At 34.3% G+C, this 20,691-nt stretch overlaps 3 protein-coding genes and 2 non-coding genes across 6 annotated transcripts; 3 read left to right on the top strand and 2 right to left on the bottom strand.

The window, feature by feature from the left end:
- Positions 1-12: 12 nt before the first annotated feature.
- otpl-3 (Otopetrin-2) lies at positions 13-3,131 on the top strand. Its single transcript, NM_076769.4, has 13 exons — positions 13-161; positions 325-458; positions 508-634; positions 694-883; positions 946-1,036; positions 1,089-1,161; positions 1,687-1,837; positions 1,886-2,052; positions 2,107-2,259; positions 2,306-2,566; positions 2,611-2,709; positions 2,756-2,913; positions 2,960-3,131. Exons 2-13 carry the CDS (start codon positions 325-327, stop codon positions 3,054-3,056), a joined length of 1,701 nt encoding a protein of 566 aa, NP_509170.1. The 5' UTR covers positions 13-161; the 3' UTR covers positions 3,057-3,131.
- A 508-nt stretch (positions 3,132-3,639) lies between these two features.
- On the bottom strand, positions 3,640-10,488 carry nhx-4 (Sodium/hydrogen exchanger). 2 transcript variants are annotated; one of them, NM_001029391.5, is made up of 13 exons: positions 10,399-10,488; positions 9,754-9,834; positions 9,332-9,440; positions 7,295-7,449; positions 6,323-6,938; positions 6,005-6,208; positions 5,844-5,959; positions 5,585-5,793; positions 5,398-5,539; positions 5,259-5,349; positions 4,928-5,172; positions 4,747-4,881; positions 3,642-4,414 (listed from the first exon to the last, which is right to left on the bottom strand). In NM_001029391.5, the coding sequence occupies exons 1-13, from the start codon at positions 10,400-10,402 to the stop codon at positions 4,272-4,274; spliced, it is 2,250 nt and encodes a 749-aa protein (NP_001024562.1). In that variant the 5' UTR covers positions 10,403-10,488; the 3' UTR covers positions 3,642-4,271. The 2 variants fall into 2 exon arrangements, with proteins under 2 accessions (NP_001367515.1, NP_001024562.1); NM_001381015.3 differs by lacking the exons at positions 9,332-9,440; positions 9,754-9,834; positions 10,399-10,488 and having other exon boundaries at positions 3,640-4,414.
- Positions 8,113-8,302, top strand: F14B8.10. The gene has a single exon (NR_071381.1). It is a non-coding gene; the product is annotated as an Unclassified non-coding RNA F14B8.10 (non-coding RNA).
- An 8,289-nt stretch (positions 10,489-18,777) lies between the features above and the next one.
- F14B8.13 lies at positions 18,778-18,922 on the top strand. Its single transcript, NR_071380.1, has one exon. It is a non-coding gene; the product is annotated as an Unclassified non-coding RNA F14B8.13 (non-coding RNA).
- A 5-nt stretch (positions 18,923-18,927) lies between these two features.
- Positions 18,928-20,056, bottom strand: sid-5 (Systemic RNA interference defective protein 5). Its single transcript, NM_076767.6, has 3 exons — positions 19,949-20,056; positions 19,747-19,903; positions 18,928-19,178 (listed from the first exon to the last, which is right to left on the bottom strand). The coding sequence occupies exons 1-2, from the start codon at positions 20,000-20,002 to the stop codon at positions 19,754-19,756; spliced, it is 204 nt and encodes a 67-aa protein (NP_509168.1). The 5' UTR covers positions 20,003-20,056; the 3' UTR covers positions 18,928-19,178; positions 19,747-19,753.
- Between the last annotated feature and the right edge of the window lie 635 nt (positions 20,057-20,691).

The following is a 20,691-nucleotide window of genomic DNA, read 5'->3' as shown; positions in this document are numbered from 1 at the left end:
TGAAAAGCATACATTTCTGTTAGTTGTGTAGTTGAGAGTCAGCGGCGTCCACCACGCTCACTCACATATTTGCATTCTTGATCGGTACGCCGATAAAGAGAATATTTATTTTTCCGGCCATTGATACACCTTTTTTAGAATTCGAGGCACCCTGCAATGAGGTAGGTTCAATCACGCCCGAAAGTCATACTTATCAGTGCTTACCCACGTTTTCTTCCTTTCCATTTTCCTTTGTGGCTTGTACTCAAAGTTTTGTGCGATTTTATTCAATTTCATTCTTCCTTCCTCCGTGTTGAATACCCCCACGCTTTTCAATGTTTCTAGATGAGTAAGGCTACAGAAGAATTTGACTTGATTGATAGGACTTCGTCAAATTGTTCTACAATTGCAACACCCAACAGCAAAGTCAGATTTCGGTATCATGAGAAACGATATTGGCTTTCAGATGCGTGGTCCAGGTATCTGAGAAAAATTTTCGTAAAATTAACATACATTTCGAAGTTTAAGAGCATATGTTTTTCGACTTTTTACATGTTTTTATGCAATTTTTATTGTGATAGCGGGAATTGTCATAGAGCTTTCAAATATTATTGCTGCTGAAGAAAACACTGGAAAAATTAGTATCAAAGACTTGGTAAGTCGGACTTGAGTTTGTAAATTGTAAAGAGTTCCACATTGTGCAAAAAAATTCAGGTACTTGGAACATGGCTCCTTGGCGGTTCAATTCTTTTCATTGCATACTGTTCTTACCTAGTCCATGATATGCATTTCACAATAAAACGTCAGAGAATTAGCCTACGAAATAGTGGGATCAGTGCAACAGAACCAGAAGTTCTTGCGAATACTTCTACTGGAAGTTTGTATTTACGATTGGGATGTGTCGGTGAGTAAGCTGCACTGAAATATCCTCATTCCATTTTTTTGTTGTAATTTTTGTAATTTCAGTGTTTGGAATAATTGGTGTTGTTTATTACCTTTTAATTTTCGTAATCTGTTTGCTTGGGTGGAGTTCAAACGAAGGAGAATGCAGTGTCATGTGAGTTACAATTTAAAAAACAAAAAATTGTTGCAAAACTAAACTGTTTCAGATCTGATGTTCTGAATGTTATGGCTGCTGTTTTCATCTTTGTACAAATGTGGTTCGTCTACTGTAACGGAAAGGTGAGGGTCAGAATGTTATCTATCTAAAAATGTGAAACAGTTTTGATCAAAAATTAAACAAATTTGCAATTATCAGATAAGTATTTTTCAAATCGGAGATAAAGAGGATGTGAAAAAATTGAACTGAACAATGAATTCTATCGCAGTTTACTCAAAAACTAAATAAGATCAACCTTTTGTATTCTTTCTAGTAGCATTGAACGAAATACAAATTCGGTTTTTTTCTTCCCATACAAAACTGATTTGAACTATGCAGTCTCTTAAATGACAAGTTTGTATTGATCAAAGAGAGGCAAAATAGGGTCAATAGCAAAAAGAAACAAAAAAGGAAAAAAATCACTTGAATAACCCCGTTAAAATTAATTTTTGAAAATCTCTACAACTTTGAAAACAAAAAAAAATTTCTAACAAAAATTTGATTTTGTGCCGTTTAAAGCTTTACAAAAAACTTTACAACAGTGCTTTTCTTATTTTTTTAATAGGGGTGAAAAAAGAATAAAGGGAATACGATAATTCAAATTACAGATAATTTTCACTGGCGATGGAAACTTGGCGAGATTTGGCCTAATGCATCTCACTGGAACAAATTTGTGGATGTGGTTGAGATATATTCTCTATGAAGAAGTAGAGACTGTCAAAGAAATTAGACATGTTCAACACGCTAATTTATCTAAAGGTAAGCCAATCATCAACATAAATCTTAACACTCATCAATTCAATTCAGCATCTGCTCATCATCATGAGGTTCACGAAGAAGCTTGCAAAGGAGTTCTTTGTATTTTCAACGGGTACAATGAATTTATGTACACCTGCGTGGTGGAATATTCCTTGATTTGTGCCGGTGTTGCATTTGTTTTCTGGGCTAATCTTGAACGTCTCAAACGAGAACAGGTTTTTTTTGACAATTTTTACTGAAGAGCTGTGCAAATTTAAAAACATTTCCAGATGGAAAAGAAGATGAAAAAACGTAGCATTTTGAAAATTGACTGTTCTAGAACTGCAGAAGGTCTGTTTGCCGGATTCGCTTGTATTATTGTGACTATCATTGCAATAGCTCTTTTTAATGCATATTCTTCCGATAAGAATGTAGCGCAATGGGTATGACTTGAATAATCTTTTGTTTGGTTAGGTAAATGAATTTCAGATCTTCTCATGCACCAACATGTCCTTCTTCCTTGTTTCTACTTTCTTGGTCGTTTTTGCTTTCTGGAGAATGCGATATTTGAAGTTTTTGATGGAAGATGATGACGAAGAAGATGACAATGCAGAACTGCTTGATCGAATTCTTCTAGTTGTTGGATTGATTGGAGAACTCATATTCTCTATTGGTGGAATCCTATCATTTATCAACAACATGACCATCGGCCTCCCACTTATCATATTCACTACTAACGTCTTGAGATTGGTAATATTAACGTTTAAATCTTATAGCTTCAGGAAAAATTTAAGATTCAAGTAACATTCCAAAGTTGCCTGCTTATGGTTGCTTCTAGATTAAGAATTGAAGAATCTAATCAGCATATGCTACGATACAAACCAGGAAAACAGGTATTCAAGAGCCCTTTTGAAAACAAAATTATTATGTTTCTTCAAGGTTATTACCATGCTGCTCATGATGAATTGTGCTCAATTTATGATGAACGTGTTTGAAGCTCAAAAAGCTGGAATTAATGATGAGATGATACACATGTACGGGTCGTACTACTGGGCAATCGTTGTCCGAGGATGCTCTCCACTCACTATTTTCTACAGGTTTTAAGAATAAATTGCATAGTTCATAGAGCAATAATGTTTTTAGATTTCACAGTTCTGCATGTTTTGCTGAAATCTGGAAGAAAACGTTCCGACCACCAAAGAAACCAAAGGAGATTGAAAATGAACACACTCCATTGTGAATTTAGTTTTTTTTTTTGAGTTTTGAATTCTATGCCATTATTTGTCAGTTTCACTTAAATAAATTATTTTTGAATTTTGTTATTAAAACAACATTTTAAAAAACTAAAAAATTTATATTGTTATGTTTTCGAAGTTTCACTGTGATCTTTCTTATAGAATTTATATACAACCTTGCCAACTTCCAAAAAATTTTGAATCTCTAAAATTTTCAACCATTTTAATCGAATTTTTGTAGAGAAAACCAACCAAAACTCTGGTCGCCGAAACGCCAAAATTTATTACCTCCAGTTAATGCACAACTACCTTTCTTCAGTTCTAAACTGTTTTGTTTGAAAACTTCCAATCGCGACGTGAAATGATTTTTGACTATTCGAACTAAAAAAATGTTAAAAATTGACTGGCTTTGCTATATGGTGCAGCTTGTCATCAGAATTAGGAAACAACTGCATTAGAAGCGAGTAATAAATTATTCGAAAACAATTGGAATCAGAGAACACAACAATTTGTTGAGGCATATTTATTTTCTAAACTTGATACAACTATATTTGTTTTACTAGCATTACAACCATTTATTACATTAAAAAAAATTTTAATCTTTATTCCATAATAAATCGACAAAATCCGTTTTTTTACTAAAAACTTTAGTGGAACAAGAGAGTATAATCAGACCATGAATTGATGGGGAAATGTGAAATTGGAAAAGAAAAACTAAAACCGCTAAAAAAAATAACCGAGGCCATTTGTACCGAGAGGATATTATGCTCGATTGTTGGCGTAATGAAGAAATGTAAGTCAAGACACGAGATAAGGCTTAAAAGACCGGGGGAAGTTACAAGAAAAAAGAAACCACAGAAAAAAGAATGAATCAGAAAACAGAAAGGCTTTTTCGAAAAGTTTGACTTATGTTTGACGGGGAATTTAAAGCAAATGACTTGGCCTTTTCTGCTTTCTGAGACTATAGGATTAAAGAGAAACAAAAACAGCTCAAAAATTGATAGAATTGGTTGGGTAGAGTAATTTGTCATCAGGACTATTCCACCATTACTAAAGCAAACACGATAAATTAGGAGAGAATTCTCAAAACTGCTGAGCAAAAAAGAAATGGACACAAAAAAATACAGAAGGCAGAGAACTAAAGCGAGGAAATGTGTTAAAACTGGAATGATAAACCCGAAAGGGGAGGAGACCAATTTTTGGATATTCAAAATATTGAATCACTCGCTCTCATCAATTTTGGAAATCTCGTCGTCTTCAAATGTGGCACGTTTCTTTGGAATAGTGGCTGGAGACTCTTCACGGATTGCTTCATCGGGGTTCACAACAAACTGCTTTGTTCCACTTGTGATGGTGCGGGAAACTGAAAAATTTACAGTGATAACTTATCAGATTTGCAAAATGCGTACTGCATTGATAAAGGAGAAAGGTATTTGTGTAATAAACAAATAAAACCCATGATAACTATCAAGTTTTATACAAATACAAGCATTTTGATTTAAAAAAAATTTAAGTGGCAAAATTGTTCAAAATTTACCGTTTTAACAAAATTTTCCTTTTTTATATAAAAATTTCAACTTGCCACACTAAATTTCGAAAAGTTATTGAGTAGTCTCACTAAGAAATTGGTTATTTTGTGTAATTTTTCATTTATCAAAGGATGAACCCAAAGCCCAACTTATAAAAAAGACTAACGTTTTTTCTGAACTGTCTGATTAAGTTGTTTGAGTTCCATCTCGTCGGCTCCGCTCATCGAGTTGTGGCGACGGTTATAGCAACGAGCACGATCGTCTCCAGGGTTACTGATGGTGTTTTGGTGTTGATAGACTTCTAAACTACTATATTTTAAAACCATCACGTTCTTTTTGCAACTTACGAGATGGGTCAAATGGAGGACGTTTGGATGCGCTCACTGGACAGGTCAAGTAGTTATCAGTCTCATTTGGAATAGCATAGATGAAATGACGAGAGTAGCGAGTTTGGCTTCTGGCAACTGGAGTACGTCTACCGGTGGATGGAAGACGGTTGTTCTCTTCTTCCATATTTCCGAAATCGAATGGAGCAATGGTTGGTCGCCCGACGGATGGCGCTGGGGTGTGGGAGACTTCTCCGTGGCGTTGACTGAAATTTTGGGATTTGTAAATTTTATTCAGATCAACCTTGCATCAAAAGTAAGTGTAATTATACTGATAAAAGAAAAAACGTACAGATCAGTATGACTGCGTTCACCAATACGAAGAGCGGTACTGACGGCTTTTGGAAGTCCCAGGTTGCGGAAGGTTTCATCAGTTGGAAGATCTAAATATTTAATGTTTTATTGTAAAATATGTTGGTAGTGCTTCTTACAAGTATTCTCCGATACAAGGAATTTTTTGATGTACTTGTCGTTCAGGTGAGTAAGCCATCTCAAGGCTTTTGGATCCTTCTGTTTTGTTCCATCGTCACCCGGAATCTTGAGACATTTCATGACGAACTTAATGGTACAACCCTGGAATCAAAAACAATTATCACTCTACACTGGTTGATTTTCTACCTGAAGAATAGATGTAACGAAGATCATGGCAAGGGTGGTAGTGACAAAGTACGGCTTGGCTGGGATGATTCTTTCGTCAATAATCTGAACGAGACCGAAGCAGACAGCTCCACGGATTCCGGCATGAGTGACAACCAACTGATCAGTGAATGGAATACGATTTTTCTCAGAAGCAAAGAGGTTGTAGAAAGCAGACAGTGTACACGTGACTGCAATTGATTAAAATTTCAAACTATCGCAAAATAACCTTATGGATTACCAAGAAAACGGTACAGAGTGCAACAGAAAACGGTGACCGCAATAAAGTAGAAATCGAATTCGTGGTTGTACGAGACAAGGGAAACTCCGAGGTAGAAAAAGATGCAGGATTCGGATCTAAATTTAGAATAGTAAGAAATTATTGTTTCTGAAATGTCTCACAGTGAAGATCCGGTCTTGGAGAACGTGAATGCGGCAAATTCCATTTCAACACACATGTTGGCCGCCATATAGTACGACATGATTGCAGCACACAGAATAGAAGCAAGAATTCCAGAATAATGCCCAGTTTCAGCAAGGAGGTAGGCAAGGTATGGACAGAAAAGTTGGAAGATCGGTTGATTCATCTGATGACCGACCATATTTCTGCAAAATTTTTATTTTTTGTGATATTTTGATGATTTTTGAGTATATGTGAACTTATGATATATGGGAGGAATTGTATATTGTCAATTATTTAATAACCCCAAACAAACTCACTTCATGATGAACACACCGGCAAATCCAACAACTGCTCCACACAACAATCCGAATCCGCAAACAATCATGAACTGTACAACGCAACTTCCAACGACCGAAGTAATTGTAAGCATCTCATCGGATGCATCAGAAGTTTTAATGACATTGATTGATGTACGGTAGAGAACAATGGTAACGGCGTCGTTGCAAAGTGATTCTCCGAAAATCAGAATGAATAAACTTTTCTTGACATCAAGCTCTGCAAATGTGCTCAGCACGGATACGGGATCGACCGCGCTGATAAGTGTAGCGAAGACGAAAAGATGTAGGAATCCAGGCTTAAAGCTGAAAATTGGCTCGATTCCGTACATGGTTGCAGCAAGAAGAAGAGCGTGCACGACAGTTCCGACAACAGCGAACAATAAGATTTTTGGCAATGCAATAGTGAACTCTTTTTTTTGCATTGAAAGTCCAGCGTCGTTTACAATTGCAGGGAGAAGGATCATGAAGAACATGAATGTGTCGAGTTGTCCCGGGTCGATTCTCATCAAAGCTTTCACTGCAGTAGCCATTAGGACTCCATAAAGCATTAGGACTACCGATTCAGGAAGTTTTCGAAGCACAGGCCAGTGAAGAGCTGAAAAAAAAATTTTCGTGCAAATTTTACAGGTAGTTTCACTTGCGGTTTTCAGTATCAATGCAAAAACATCAATGACTTTGTTCTTTCACTTTTTTTCAATTGTGTGTCATCTTAAAACTTACCAAACACTGGAAATTAGGAAATTTCGACGATCTCGTCAAACTCGTCAAATTTGGCGAATTCGCCGTTTTCGGCTAACCCCAAAAATCGTAATACTTGCGAAGTAATTTTTGAATCGCAAAAAATATCAAACTTGACAGTTGACAGCAAATTTGCCCCACGTTTTTATTAAACACACATTTTTTGAATTTGAAAAGTAATTTTAAATGCAGGAGTCGAACATTAATACTCACTTGGCTTGGCAAGAGTGACCAGAATGATGAGAAAAACAAAGGCCAGTGGCTTATGGGTATGCTCAAAATCGACGTGAACTGGATCCAAAAGATGCTTGGCTTCTTCAATCTCCTCGGGTGGAGCACTTTGAACCCATTCTCCTTCGGCGTCCATGCTGTAAGTGTGAATTCATTATATATGTAGCATGAGTATTTGAGACGGGAAAAAGTTTTTCTTGCTGAAATTTAGAATGCGTAATCTTTTTCGACTAATATTTTGTTTTCAAAAGAGACTCTGATGTGAACCGGAATTGTGACGCTTTTCAGTAACCTGGCAACAGGAAATGAAAATCTTGGCTAGACCGGCCCTATTGATACACAAGTATATTGTGTTGGAAAACACCAATAAAACGAGATATATTGGGAGCAAAAGAGATTCAGGCAAAAAAACTAAAAGTTAGTGAAAACAAGCGAATGGAACGGAAATGGACATGTGAGTTCTGTGGAAAATGCTAGGAAGTTGAATTGGATACATCATTGAAAAAGTTATTTTTTAAATGAAGCATTCACGATAATATGATGGAGAAGATAACTGAGAGGAATGTTGACGAAAAACTGAGAGAAGAAGACAGAAATGAAGTTTTCTTCATACGAAAGCTTCTCATTTCTTGTGTGAGCACCTTCTCATGGTCAGTGAAGCAGACTCATGACATGGTGATGATGAACTATGTTGTTCGGTTAAATTCAGTAGGAAATTTAAAAAGTTGGGAATCTTTATTTTTGTTTTCATGAAGTGTAAAAATCTGACCGAGTTGTGAGCAAACATTGGCAGAATAAGGCTCACGTTTCACTATTGTTCTTTTTTCTCCTACCACTCATTATTGTTTTGCACTATGGTCGTTTTGAGGGCACGGAATGGATAAGAAGTATGTTTTAATGCTTCATTCGTTACATTGACAAACGTTTGTGCTTGCAAGAAGTATACAAATAGTTCAAAAAACTAGGTGTACAGAATCAACCAAACTTGGTGTTCACCAGGTCATGAAATTCAATTAATGAATTCAAGCAAAAACGGTGAGAAAACTGGCACAACTACTGGGAGGAATGTGGTAAGTGTCCCTCTTCTCAAAATGTCCACGTGATTCCCTCGTGCGTTGAGAGCTATTTTGTTTGTGACCCCGTTTTTTTTTCAACATCTTCTCGTTTTCAAAGTAAGCAGAAAGATAGATTCTGAAGAAAGATAGGTAAAGGGACAGATCTAATTGTTTTCCGGTGGCGCACCGTTGCATTATGGTGGAAAATGTTGGGAATGGAGAACTAAACAAGAAAAAGCGTAAATGAAAAAAATATACTCAAAAAAATCAAATTAGAGTTTTTTTCTCACAGGAAAGCAATTCGTTTTGTGTTGCTTATTTCACCTGTCTGTAAACTGAATTTACTTTTTCTTGAATATAGTATATGAAAAGAAAGCAAAAAAGTTTTCAAAGTTTAAATGTGGAGTAGTATCAATTCAATGGTACCAAAATTACAAATTATTATAGAAAACTGTTTGAAAATTATATGAAAATGTACTCCTTTGTTTCAAAAAGTGTTAATTTTTCACTCTTTTGGCACTTTTGCAAAAACTCAATAATTCTCTTTCTGGCTGTCAATAAAAATGTTTTTTATGTTGGAAAAAAAGTTTGAAAAGTTTTACTATGATATTTGGTCATTTTGGCATACAGGGTTTTTTGCGCTTTTTTTCTAAATAAATTAAAAAAAACAGTGAAGTTGAAAATAATTCCTAATCGCTCTCATTGGTCCTGCCTACGCAACTTGTACTATTAGAAAACTCTTCTCATTTTTCATGAGAAGACCAATTGTTTCAACAAAAAAAGATGTTTTTAGGGGCAGCGGGGGCAAAAATGGGATTGAGGGAAGCAATGGAATAAAAAGGTTGCGGAAGCGAGGGTATAATGGCGTTTGGGTGCGCGACGGGTGGTAGCTTCTAACAGCTGTACTCCGTGAAGAGACACAAAGGTCATCTGTTAATGATGCGCACAAACACATGTCACGAACCTTTCATCAGTTTCTGAGGTGTTGTTGTTGTTGTTTTGAGGGTACTCGATGTTGTTGGTGAAGTTTTCCGGCACAGTGTTGAGGAGTTGATCGGCCGGGTCTTGAGCTACTGAAACATCAAATCATCTGTCTTTTTTCTCACCACTCACTTTTTCATGCTCGAATTCTCAATTCAATATATGCTATTCATATATACGAAATACGAATTCTAATTTTACAAATCATGGATTTATTTTCAACGTTTGATCTTGAGTTTTCGAGTTTCAAAGAAAAAAAAATTTAACAAAAAAATTGTCTTCTGCCTGAAGACAGCAAAAGGGGGAAATGTATTCATGTGTCAGTGTCACAAATGACATTATACGAATTCTTTTTTTTTCAATATTTGATTATTTTTGTTCTGAAATTAAATCTCAAAAACTTACGAGTTCCATTTGTATCCCCTGTACAGAAGACGTTGTAGCTTAGCAGCAACGTCAATATGACAAGCAGAGTTTTTTGACTCCCTAAAAAACAATTAATTGGGACAAGTTTTGGCTAGTGACGGACATTTTAGATAGCCGCACAATTCAGGTATTCTATACAATTATCTATTTTTTAAATGATTTTTTTTTCAATTTATTTTGCATTTTTCCGCAGAATATTGAAACAAGTCGTCAATTTTTAGACTAGTTTTAAAATTTCACCAATAATTTTTCTGGTATCAAAGTTTGTTATCGGAAAAAAACCAGAAGTTTTGATGAACAATGTTAATGAAGATAGCTACTAAACACTGAAATGTCAAAACTATGCCATTTCTTTTTGCGGAAATTCAAAAATAATTTGTCGATTGGAATTTTTATTTGTTAAATTAAATAAGCATTTAAAAAATTGGAACTTCTTTGATGCATTTTTCACAGTTTTTTAGTTCCAATTTCTCTTCATCAGTGACTTCAAAAATTTGTGAAATTAACTAATTTTCACTCTGTTTATATCATCTGCACATCAAAAGCAAAAGGAGTTTCGGTTTTTTTCAAAGGTGAATTACTAGTTCAGTCTAATAATATACTACATGAAAATAAAATACATACGCATTACTGATGTTTTAAAAGATTCACAGATCCTTTTTGATGATGTTAATCGGCGAGAAGTTGGAGGTTTGCTTCCGGAAACCCGAAAGTCTACAAAATATGGTCATCAGGCGAACAATTTTCTCAAAGTGAAAAGATATCGGGTTACAGCGAGGATTGATTTTCCAAAATAAACATTTTTTGGCTCATTGAGAAAACTTGAGCCCGAGAAATATATGAAATGAGTCTTTAGTAAGCGGAAAAATGAATTTTCACAAAAAATGGAAATCGAGAAGAAGAAGAAAAGAAAGAAATATAGAATGACAATGTTGGTTTTGCTGGTCTAGATTATGTAAATAAGAACACAAGTAATTCTCATCTTCCACTTTGCACGGCCAATTAAAATCTGTAGGACAGAGCGGAATGAGGCCGTGTGGAAGAAAAGTGCTGCTAAAGCAGGACAACCTTGAAAAGGGCTGAAATGAATCATACGGCTGGAATGATCACTTATGCATCGAGAAACATGTGGAAAAGAAAACTTGTGAAGGCTGCAAGAAATACACGAAAAATAAGTGTATAACTGTCTAAATCTCATGCCTCAGAAGAAAACGTCCGAGAACAATGCTGGCTGGGAACTTAGATGCAGATGTTTTTATTCCAATTCTTGATGTTTTGGGTTAAAGAAAAATTCAAAATGTTTATAACCTTGAACGTAAATTTCTAGAGTTCAGGTGCCCTTTTGTTTTGGCCACTCAAGTGAACTTTTGATCAGTATTTTTTTCAAACCGTTCATTTTGAAGCTTGCTAAAGATTGTCTTGCCAAACGAAGTTCTAAGTGAAAGTTGGACAAACTAACATACCGTATTTCCTTTAATAATCTTTCACTTAAAAGCGGACGAATAACTAATGAAATATTGGAACACCATGTATTTTTACTGTTTAAACGGTATCAAGTTAAGCTTTCTTCAAAAAGTTGGTAACTTTTCCAAAGTTGTGGGGAGTACGGACTGAAAAAGAAGGAAATACGGTAACATTCTAACCGCGCACTATTAACTGTAAGTTTAATTTTGAAACTCTTATAGGAAACGTAACTTAAAATTAGTGAGATTTATTTTCAGCACCCCATTTTGCAAGATGGCCATGTTTTTATTTTAAATCAGAGGCCTTCTGTGCGTGTGATATAAAAAGCATTCAAAACATCATGACACCACGAACTATCAAAATGTTTCCTATTCTCGAACATAGAAAAAACACGAATAGGACACATGTGAGAAAGAGCATGTTCTGGCCAAACATGGTGAAAATCAAACCACGCTTGTGGGGGCGGCAGGAACAAAACAACTGAAGAGAAAGCTCTTCGTCAATAATGAGACTGTATTGAAAGTGTGCGGCTATTGTTTTGCCGGAAAAGGAGGTTTCAAACAATAAAACAGCTGACGTTATCTGATTAAAAAAATATAAATGGTAAAATAAAAATGGTAGAATTTTCTCAAAAACGTTTAAATGATTAAAACGTCATGCCATTTTACCTGCTCAACCTTATAGTTTCAAGAGATAATTGTTAAACTATGGTTTTATTTTTTTGGAATAAACTCAAAATGTTCCCAATACTAGGCCTGCTAACAGATCTGAGAGAGTCTACTCACTATTAAAAGATATTTGTCCCCAGTAGTCTCCATCCCCGATCTCTTGACCCCAAAATCATTTTCTCCGAGTTTAAGACAAATGTCATGACCCCGACCCAATAAGTGAGTTTTGTAATTCTGGATACGAGTATCGTTTGTGTGAACCCTTCTTTCTTTTTTATAGGACCAACGAATGTGGAATTAGAGTTTGTTTCAAATTGGATGATCATTGAAGAACTATCTGATTGATAGAAATCAAGAAAACATATTTCAAAAGAAACTGAGAGGAACTCAATTTGGCAACCAATTTTCCACAGATTGGCTATCAAAACGAAAACATACTGACCAGTTTTTTTGTTGTATTAAATACAATTGTATTCCAAATGAAAGTTACAAAAAAACGTTGTATGTCCCCGAGATTGCGTAGAAAAACAACAGATGACTATAGAATTTGGCACAAAATGAACGGTCTAGAACAAAATGTGAGAGCTCTTCTTGAACAAACGGTATTTCTTATTCTCCCTCACTCAAGAGCTAAATTCATATTTTCCTGAAGTTCAATTCTTAATCATTTTCCGTGCCCCCCCCCCCCCCTCAATCTTATTGCCATCTTAAATCTTTTTTTTACAAAGAAGATAAACAAAGCGAGGCTCACTTCCCATGGTAGTTACAGTATCCAAATGTGACCACCCTCGTTAAAATTGTAAAACGGCCCGCGGTTTTCTTCAAAGACTGTGTGCGAGAAACTACAAAACTCTTTTAACAAAAATACCGTTGTTGAGATTTTATAAATTTCCTGTATCGAGATATATTGGAACTGTAATGAAGAACAAATATTTGAAAGACTGAAGATTGAATAATATTAATAAAAATGAAACTTCTAAATAGTTATATCATTATGAGAAAATTGTTTTTTCCAAAATTCCAACTTTAAACCGAAAACATACAACCATATACTGTTTCTCTGAGAACCACTGACCAATTCCAAAAGCTTCGAGAAGAAAAGAAAATAGCTGCGAAAAGGAAAAAGGTGCCGTTAAAAGAGGCAACTGTGACCAGACTGTTATGTTTCCTCACTTTGCGCCCTCCAAATTCGACTCCGCCTACTCTGCTCAATCGAAGAGGCGTGTTCCGATTTGAAGAACTAAAATATAGCTAAAATCGTAGAGTGCAAATGTAATAAAATAGGACTAAAACAAATTAATATTAATTTTCTGACCGAGGCAACATGGAAAAGTTGAAAAAATATAAGAATTTAGTGAAATTAGTTTCATCCAATATTTTGAACTGTCTTAAGGTTTCCATGCAGGCGCCGCAACGCCTGCCTTGCCAGCCTTCCGGCAACCTGCGCCCCCAAAAATGTTGGCTGCTTCAGAACAGTATACCAATCGCACTATGTAGTACAAACAGTAAACTTTTAACACCACGCAAGAATGCAGAAAAACATGGAGAAGCCGGCGTGAAGCGTGGTAAGTGTTAGGCAGGCGTCAGGCCCTGAAACCGCACCTACCTCTCATCAAAGCACTACTCCTCCTTTAAAAGATACACTTGAAAATTGGTCCCAGTTTTTTTTCAAAAAATAAATCGCAGTTGACGAGAATAGACCATAGATAGATCGAGAACATGATGTCATTACAAAACTTGTGCAAGGCATTGCTCTCTCAAATCCAGATGTGCACAACACCTAACAGACTATTTACGGCCGACTACAGACAGACCGATTTCAACATTCCATATGTTCCTGGTACTTTTCTTTGCGAAAAACATGTTTATGAGAAGCGAATAATTCAAAAACAGAAATTTATGAAATTTCTAGCTAGTACGATCAGACACTAAATTCGTCATCTCCATATGTTCCAGGTTTCATATTTTCACAAAGAACATCATAAGAACACGTGTCGTTCAGATCGAGAAACAAGATCTTACAGATGTGTGAGCAATATATGTTCTCATGTTGTGATGCCATTTTGCTGCACCTTTCGTTTGAAATCAACCCAGCATCTGAATATCTATTAACATAAAATAATAAACTTTACTATCTGCTAAATCATTATCGCCCCCACAAAAGGAAAAAATGGATCTGCCAATAACTTTAATGTGTAGTGAAAACGCGGCGCAAGTACAATAGAAGAGTTGACCAGTGATGTCCAGTCGGTGTTCAAATGTCTGGTGTAGCGGTAAACAAGTCGGTAGTTACTGGAGATCAAAGGACTGTCTGTTGCACGCTTCTTCGCGCGGAACTGTTTATCCGTGTTGATAAAGATTTGAGTGAAATTTGACCCCTCGTCAGCAGACGTCAACTTTCTGATTACTCTGGTGACATCTAGCTTTATGTTTGATGGGACGGGGTGTGAAACAGAATAAAAAGCTCAAAATCGTTCGAGAAAGTAAAACATTTTCGGCAAAAATATCACATCAATCAGTATTAAAAAATCATTTATATGACTATTAAATAGAACGCACTTTTTTCGTTTCTTAAAAAAAAAGTCCAATGTCTCAAAGTTGTCTCAAAATGCATTGAAAAAGTATTGAATTGGAAAGATTCCAGTTTGCGTATATTTCAGTTTGAATTACCGCATAGAATATTTGTTCCGTCAAACGCCCTTGTATCTTTTTTAAAAGACAATTCACATTAATTTTGGTATTTCGTTTAAACTTTTCAGTAAAAGATTCCAATAACAAGGCAAATTAGTGGAAAATTGTGAAAAATCGTAATAATAAATTGAAATGAGAATTCAAACGCGGTTTCTCGGATAAATACTAAGTATTTTTAGCGGTAATTCAAATCGGTATTAGATAACTCAAATTTTCAAAATTTTAAATTTAAATAATGTTTAACCAAATTTAATTAAATTTCGAAATAAAAAATCGGCGCCTTTTCAGGTAAAAGGAGAAATATGAAAATGTGGAAAAATTTATTGAGGCAATGAATAATAGCCCGGGTGGTGGTTGTAAATTCTCAAGTATAACTTTTATGAGAAAAGCACAAAAAACCAAGTTAACACCAATATTTAAAAAAGAAGAAATGCGTCATATTTGTATAAAGGTCAATATCTCAATAGTATCGGTAAACCTTTCATGAGTCACGCTTGATTTAACAGGAAGAAATGGGGTAATATATATATAAAAAAATGCTTATATTCAGTGAAAAACAATTGGAGGAGATATCATATCAGTATAGAGGATTTGTAGTCAGTCGTGGTTGAATGAAAACAAATAGATGAAATCAATCAATTTATGGGCTAGCCTAGCCAACAATAATAAAGATCCCAACGGAAATTATAATACTGTGAATATATACGTGGCCGCTGAGAACACTTTATTGTTCAATTATTAAGAAACCATGAGTTCATGAGAATGCCTACTGTCTGGCGCGAAAGTAGCGGCAGCAGAGAGAACATGCGGCGACGAGATTTTTAGGTGCCTTCGCTACGAGATATTCCTTCGCCAAAACGGTAGGCATTCTCATGATATCATGGTTTCTTAACAGTATTGTTTACATTAACATTATCATTACCTATAAATATTTTATTTTATTCAAAAAATATTAAAATATTATAAAAGTTCTACAGTTTCCGTCACTGCTAACAATAATGAATTTCATAAATTTGAACTGAGTTTGAAAAAAAAACTGTTTCAGGTAGAAATTTCATTAAAGAGTAATAACATTTTTGATAATTTTTGGCATTTTTTTTAATTTAGAAGCAAGTTTTAAAAAGACAAAATGTTGTTGTATACTCACAGAATTGCGAAAATGAGAAAACCTATAGTTTGAACTTTTTTTTTGGCCCATTGGAAAAACAAAAATCAATTTTCTTGAAGAATCTTTTCTCAAACACAGAGTTTTATAGAGGAAAATTCAATACTTTTTGCTTGGTTTCTTTGCAAATTTGTTATTTTGCTTACAAAAATCAAAAACCATTGGAAAATCTCGAAATCCTTGGTTTTTGCTCAACACGAAATATTTCATCAAAATTTTAAAATGTTTTTAATGTGTAGGTGGATTCGGGTTCAAATATCTGAAAATAATGCAATCCTTATCAAAGTCAGACAAATTTGATAAGAAAGGATGTGCACATTGGCAAAAAATAGTGCACTGGATTAAAAGCGTCAGAGAAAGAGAAATCCCCCGCAAGATGGGAAAATTGAATGTGTTGGATATGAGACTGAAAGATGATGAATTTCTTCAGTTCTTTTCGAGGACAAAGTTCTAAGGTATTTCCCGAAAAAAAAACATCCACCACCGAACTTTCACTTTTGAGGCGATTTAGAAAAAAATTTCAGAAAAAAAACATGACAGAATGAGGGAGTAATACGAGGAAGAAGATATTTGTATGGTTGCTTTGGAGTTGGACAAGTAACAAATATTTATCAGAGGCTGGGATTATACTGGCGAGAATTAAAAAGATGAGGATTTTCCTCTCTTTTTAGTTGAATGAATTTAATATTGGAACGGAAACTGGAAAAGGTCGGAGTAGTAAAAAATACGTTATTACCTTTGTTTAAAATTTCGAAAAAAGAAGAAAAAATTGTATTTTATCCAGCTAATTCTTCTTAGAACTGCTAAAGTGCTCTTTCGTGTTCTTATAAATAATGTATCATATTATATGATAAAATATTCTTTTAAATAGAAGAATTTATATGAAACTACTGCCAATTGTCAATCAGTCTAAAAAAAATATTGATGAAAGTTATCAACATTATAGCATCACGAAAAGGTTAAAAATACAATTCTAATTACGGAAAAGGCACTGTCATTCTTGACAATTGCTTATCAATTTTCATTTTTATCATCTTCTGAGCTTTAAATAGATTTCTAATAGATTTTTCATACGTTTCTAGGCAAAGAAGTGTGTTTAATATACAATAAATGTTGAGCATTTTCCCGTTGATAGAAGCATCGGTTTGAACATCTTTAATATTTTCTTCGTGTTTTTTACAACATTTGTATTAATTCAAAAACTGTCGCATTAAAATGGTGGTGTGAATAGTAGAGAATTTTCAAACTCGATGTAAAAAAAATATGATAATTTGTTTTGTGTCTCTCTCGCACTCGAAAAACTAAGTTTCCAAAAAATTTCCGCATAACTGTTCTTCCGTACATCCAGATAAGGTTTTTTTGTGCCTCATGTTAAAACTCTTAAAATCGAATTAAAATTGAATCCGGTACAAATTGTGAGCAATGCTGAATGAATCATAAAATTTTAAAAATAATCAGAAGCATATAAACCAAACATTCCAAAAACTGGAGAACAACACGAAGGAAATGTGCTCAAACTGACGATACTGTTTTTACGTGAGTTTTTAAAGCATTGGTATAATGAAATATAGCGTAATGGGAAATTTTCAAATGTGGTAGGGAAATAAACAATTGAAAACTTGAGTTGTATTTAAAAGTTTTAGAAAGTCAACTACATGTATGAAAACCAAAATAAAGTGCCATTCTACAAACTAGATTCCTCTCCGTTTTCCAATAAAAGTTTAAGAGCACAAAAATCGGCACCCACTCTAGATGGTTTGGATCTTTGATCCATTCTAACATTACAATTAGACGCACTACATACGTATTGTAATATATAAATGTAATGTTGTGACTTCGAAAATGTCCTGCAAGACATTTTGGCTCAGCAGTGGCTCGGTCTCTAATGGACTCCACTAACATGACTTTATTCCTGAATGATAAAAATTATCTATAAAAACTCTTAAAATCAATTTTCAACGAGAAGCATTGGAATTAATTTAAGTGCTTCTAGGCACACTGTTCTTATAATTGTATCTGTGCTCTGGCCCCTGTACTTTCACGTTAACAGATCAGGTACGAACGAAACTTATCAGGTTTGCAAAAGCGGAAGAGCAGAATAGACAGGTCATGGGTAGGCGGAGTCAATGCTCTCTCTATGTAAATAATCTTTTGCCTCCTGCCTTTGGCTGTAGAGGTGTTTTCTTAAAAGATTCTCGCGCAATGACTTGAAATCAAACGTTTATAGTGATATCATATAAGCTACAGACAATGGAACAAGTTTTTCGAATGGATTTAAACGAATGGAGCAACAACGTGGGTTACCAGATTCCTGAGGCTCGTTTTTGAATAGTTTTTACGTAAGCAGACATCAGAAATCAGTGAGGGATTATTTTTGTGATTATGTGGAACAGAAAGCCTTTTCAATTGAAAATACAATTTTCAAAACAACACCGACAGGGGGGAAATAACCATGATGTACATAAAACTGATAAACTGTCCCGTCTAAAAAATATTATTGTAGATTATTATTAAAACAAATTATACTTTGTATTGTGAACTCAAAATAATTTCTAGCGAAGTAATTTCCACAAGTTTTTTGATGCATAAAAAGTAAGTGATTTTAGAATTTTTACATACAGTGTTTTTCACAAATGAAGTGCATATTAACAATTTTCTTGTTAGATTTTTCAATCTATTCTCAAGAAAAAAAAACGTCGAAATTAAGCAACGCATGTCTTAAAATTAAAAAAGATAGTTGCACCCAAAATTGAAAAAAAAATCGCAAAAAATTGCTTCACAATACTAAAACGGACTATTATTACATTTTGCTAAACAGTATTTTTGTTGCTACACACGCGAGAAGTTCTTTGCAATTCCTTTACAGAAACAGAAAATCTTCACTTCAAAACAGTATTTGCGTTATATTGTCTCTTTTGGAAAAACAATGCAAAATCACATCGCAAACGATTTCAATTTGTAGTTTTTCAAAACTGAAATTTATGAAAAATGTATAAATATTTCTCCAAACTATTTCGGATGTATTTATTGTGCCTGCACAGAACTCGTGTCGATATTATTTACAATATCGGGCTCATTGTTCTTAATGCGATGGACAATCAAAACGCCCCGAATTCCTATTCAACCCACGGATTGACCTGTGTGCGTTTGACATGAAACTCAACGTTCAAGGTGGCATCAGAGCAACGATTTATTGACAGGAGAGAGAAAAAACGGGTATTATCAGTTTGCATTACATCATCCTGATAAGTTGAGAATCACAGAGTACAACTATGCAAGGCATGTGACAATTATACCAAAAAAGTTGATTGTTAATTAATTGAACGAAGAGGTTTAGTTGAGCGCGGAATGAACAAAGTTTTAGTTTTTTCGTTAAATAATTGCTGGCAGAAGTTGTACGAAGAAAGTGGGCAAATCTGAAATTTTTTGATACGATTAAAGTTTGGAACTATTTTTTGAGAATTAATAAACTTTCAGAAAATCATTAAAAAACCGAATTTCATAATGATGAAAATCAAAAATTAAAAAAAAAGGTTTTTAGCTAAAATCTCAAATTTTGCCACATTTCATGTATCGCAGAGGTTTAGAAATATTTTTTTATTAACAAATTCAGATAGTGTAATTTTTTGGTTTTTATTATTAAAACACGTTATCAGTCAATAAATGCACATTTGGATATATTGTTGATACTGACTGGAAAAAATGCTAAGACCAACATCCAAGCTCGAAAAAAATTTTGCGAAAATTCCAACACGAAGTTTGGCATTTTAGAGCGTCAAATAAACTAGTTAACCATATTCACAACACCATCTTCAATCAGACAAAGTATGGTTTAAAACATTATTGGATTTGAGATTTCAAAAAATGAAATTAATTTGGTTTTAGAAAAATCATTTTTCAATCTTCATAATTTGAACATTCGTTTTTTTTTTCAATAAGAAAGCTTTTACTCAATTATTTACACTTCGAGGAACAAAAACTTACCAAAGCTCTAGTCTCTAATTCCGATGATTGGCTCCTCATCATCAGCTGGAATTTGTTCTGCTCCTCGACGAATGAGTCTGTAGAGTCGTGCTCTGTTCATGTACACAACTTGTCCAATGTTGAAAAGAACCATTAGTCCAAGAAATACCAAAGCAATCTGTACAATAAAAGTTATTCAGCTGAAACCGGTTTTATTTCTTACGTCTCTCTCCCATTGACATGCGTGAAGGTTTTTGGCACAGTTTTTGCTGGGCATCGTTCCAGTTTCTCGATTTCTTGCTGAAAAAATCGATTTTAGACAAACATCAACAAAAGAAGGTTTTTCTGTTAGAGAAACGGCTGTTGTGAGAGACACGAGACGCAGGCAGTCGAACAAAACACAATTGACCGAGAGGAGTACGCGGGAAATAAGATGAATATGTTGTTTTGCTGTATCATATACTGGACAAATTTATTGTTGACGATTTAATAAATTATATATATATGTATACTAACATGCATAATTGCCTTTACAGATAATTTTTTTTATTTTCTTAATATGTTTTAAAACTTTGTCAGTAATTTAATTTTAAAAAAACAATTTAAGCTGGAACATCACAAAAATTGTGTAGAGATAACTATTTCAAACCATATTTGTTTATATTAAAATTATGAAATGAGCATATAAAATGAGCATAAAATGAGCAAATCATCATTTCTTCCCCATGCTTCACACATTTTTAACATTAGCAAGAGGAATGGCGGGCGGGGCCTGAAGTATTTCGCAATTCAATTTATTTATATGTATTTACAATTATAATATTTTGTAGCGATTATAGCGATTCACAAATTTCATCGAGCGGTGATGACTGAGGTTTGTTGCAGGTTTGTATTTACGTTGTCCAGACTTCACTTCATCAGGGCAAAAAACTTTATCAAAAACATTAAAAACTTATCTTATTTACT

The sequence above is a fragment of the Caenorhabditis elegans genome, chromosome X, assembly GCF_000002985.6.
Source record: "Caenorhabditis elegans chromosome X".
Taxonomy (NCBI): domain Eukaryota; kingdom Metazoa; phylum Nematoda; class Chromadorea; order Rhabditida; family Rhabditidae; genus Caenorhabditis; species Caenorhabditis elegans.
The sequence above is the reverse complement of the archived record's forward strand: the minus strand, read 5'-3'. Positions and strand labels throughout refer to the sequence as shown.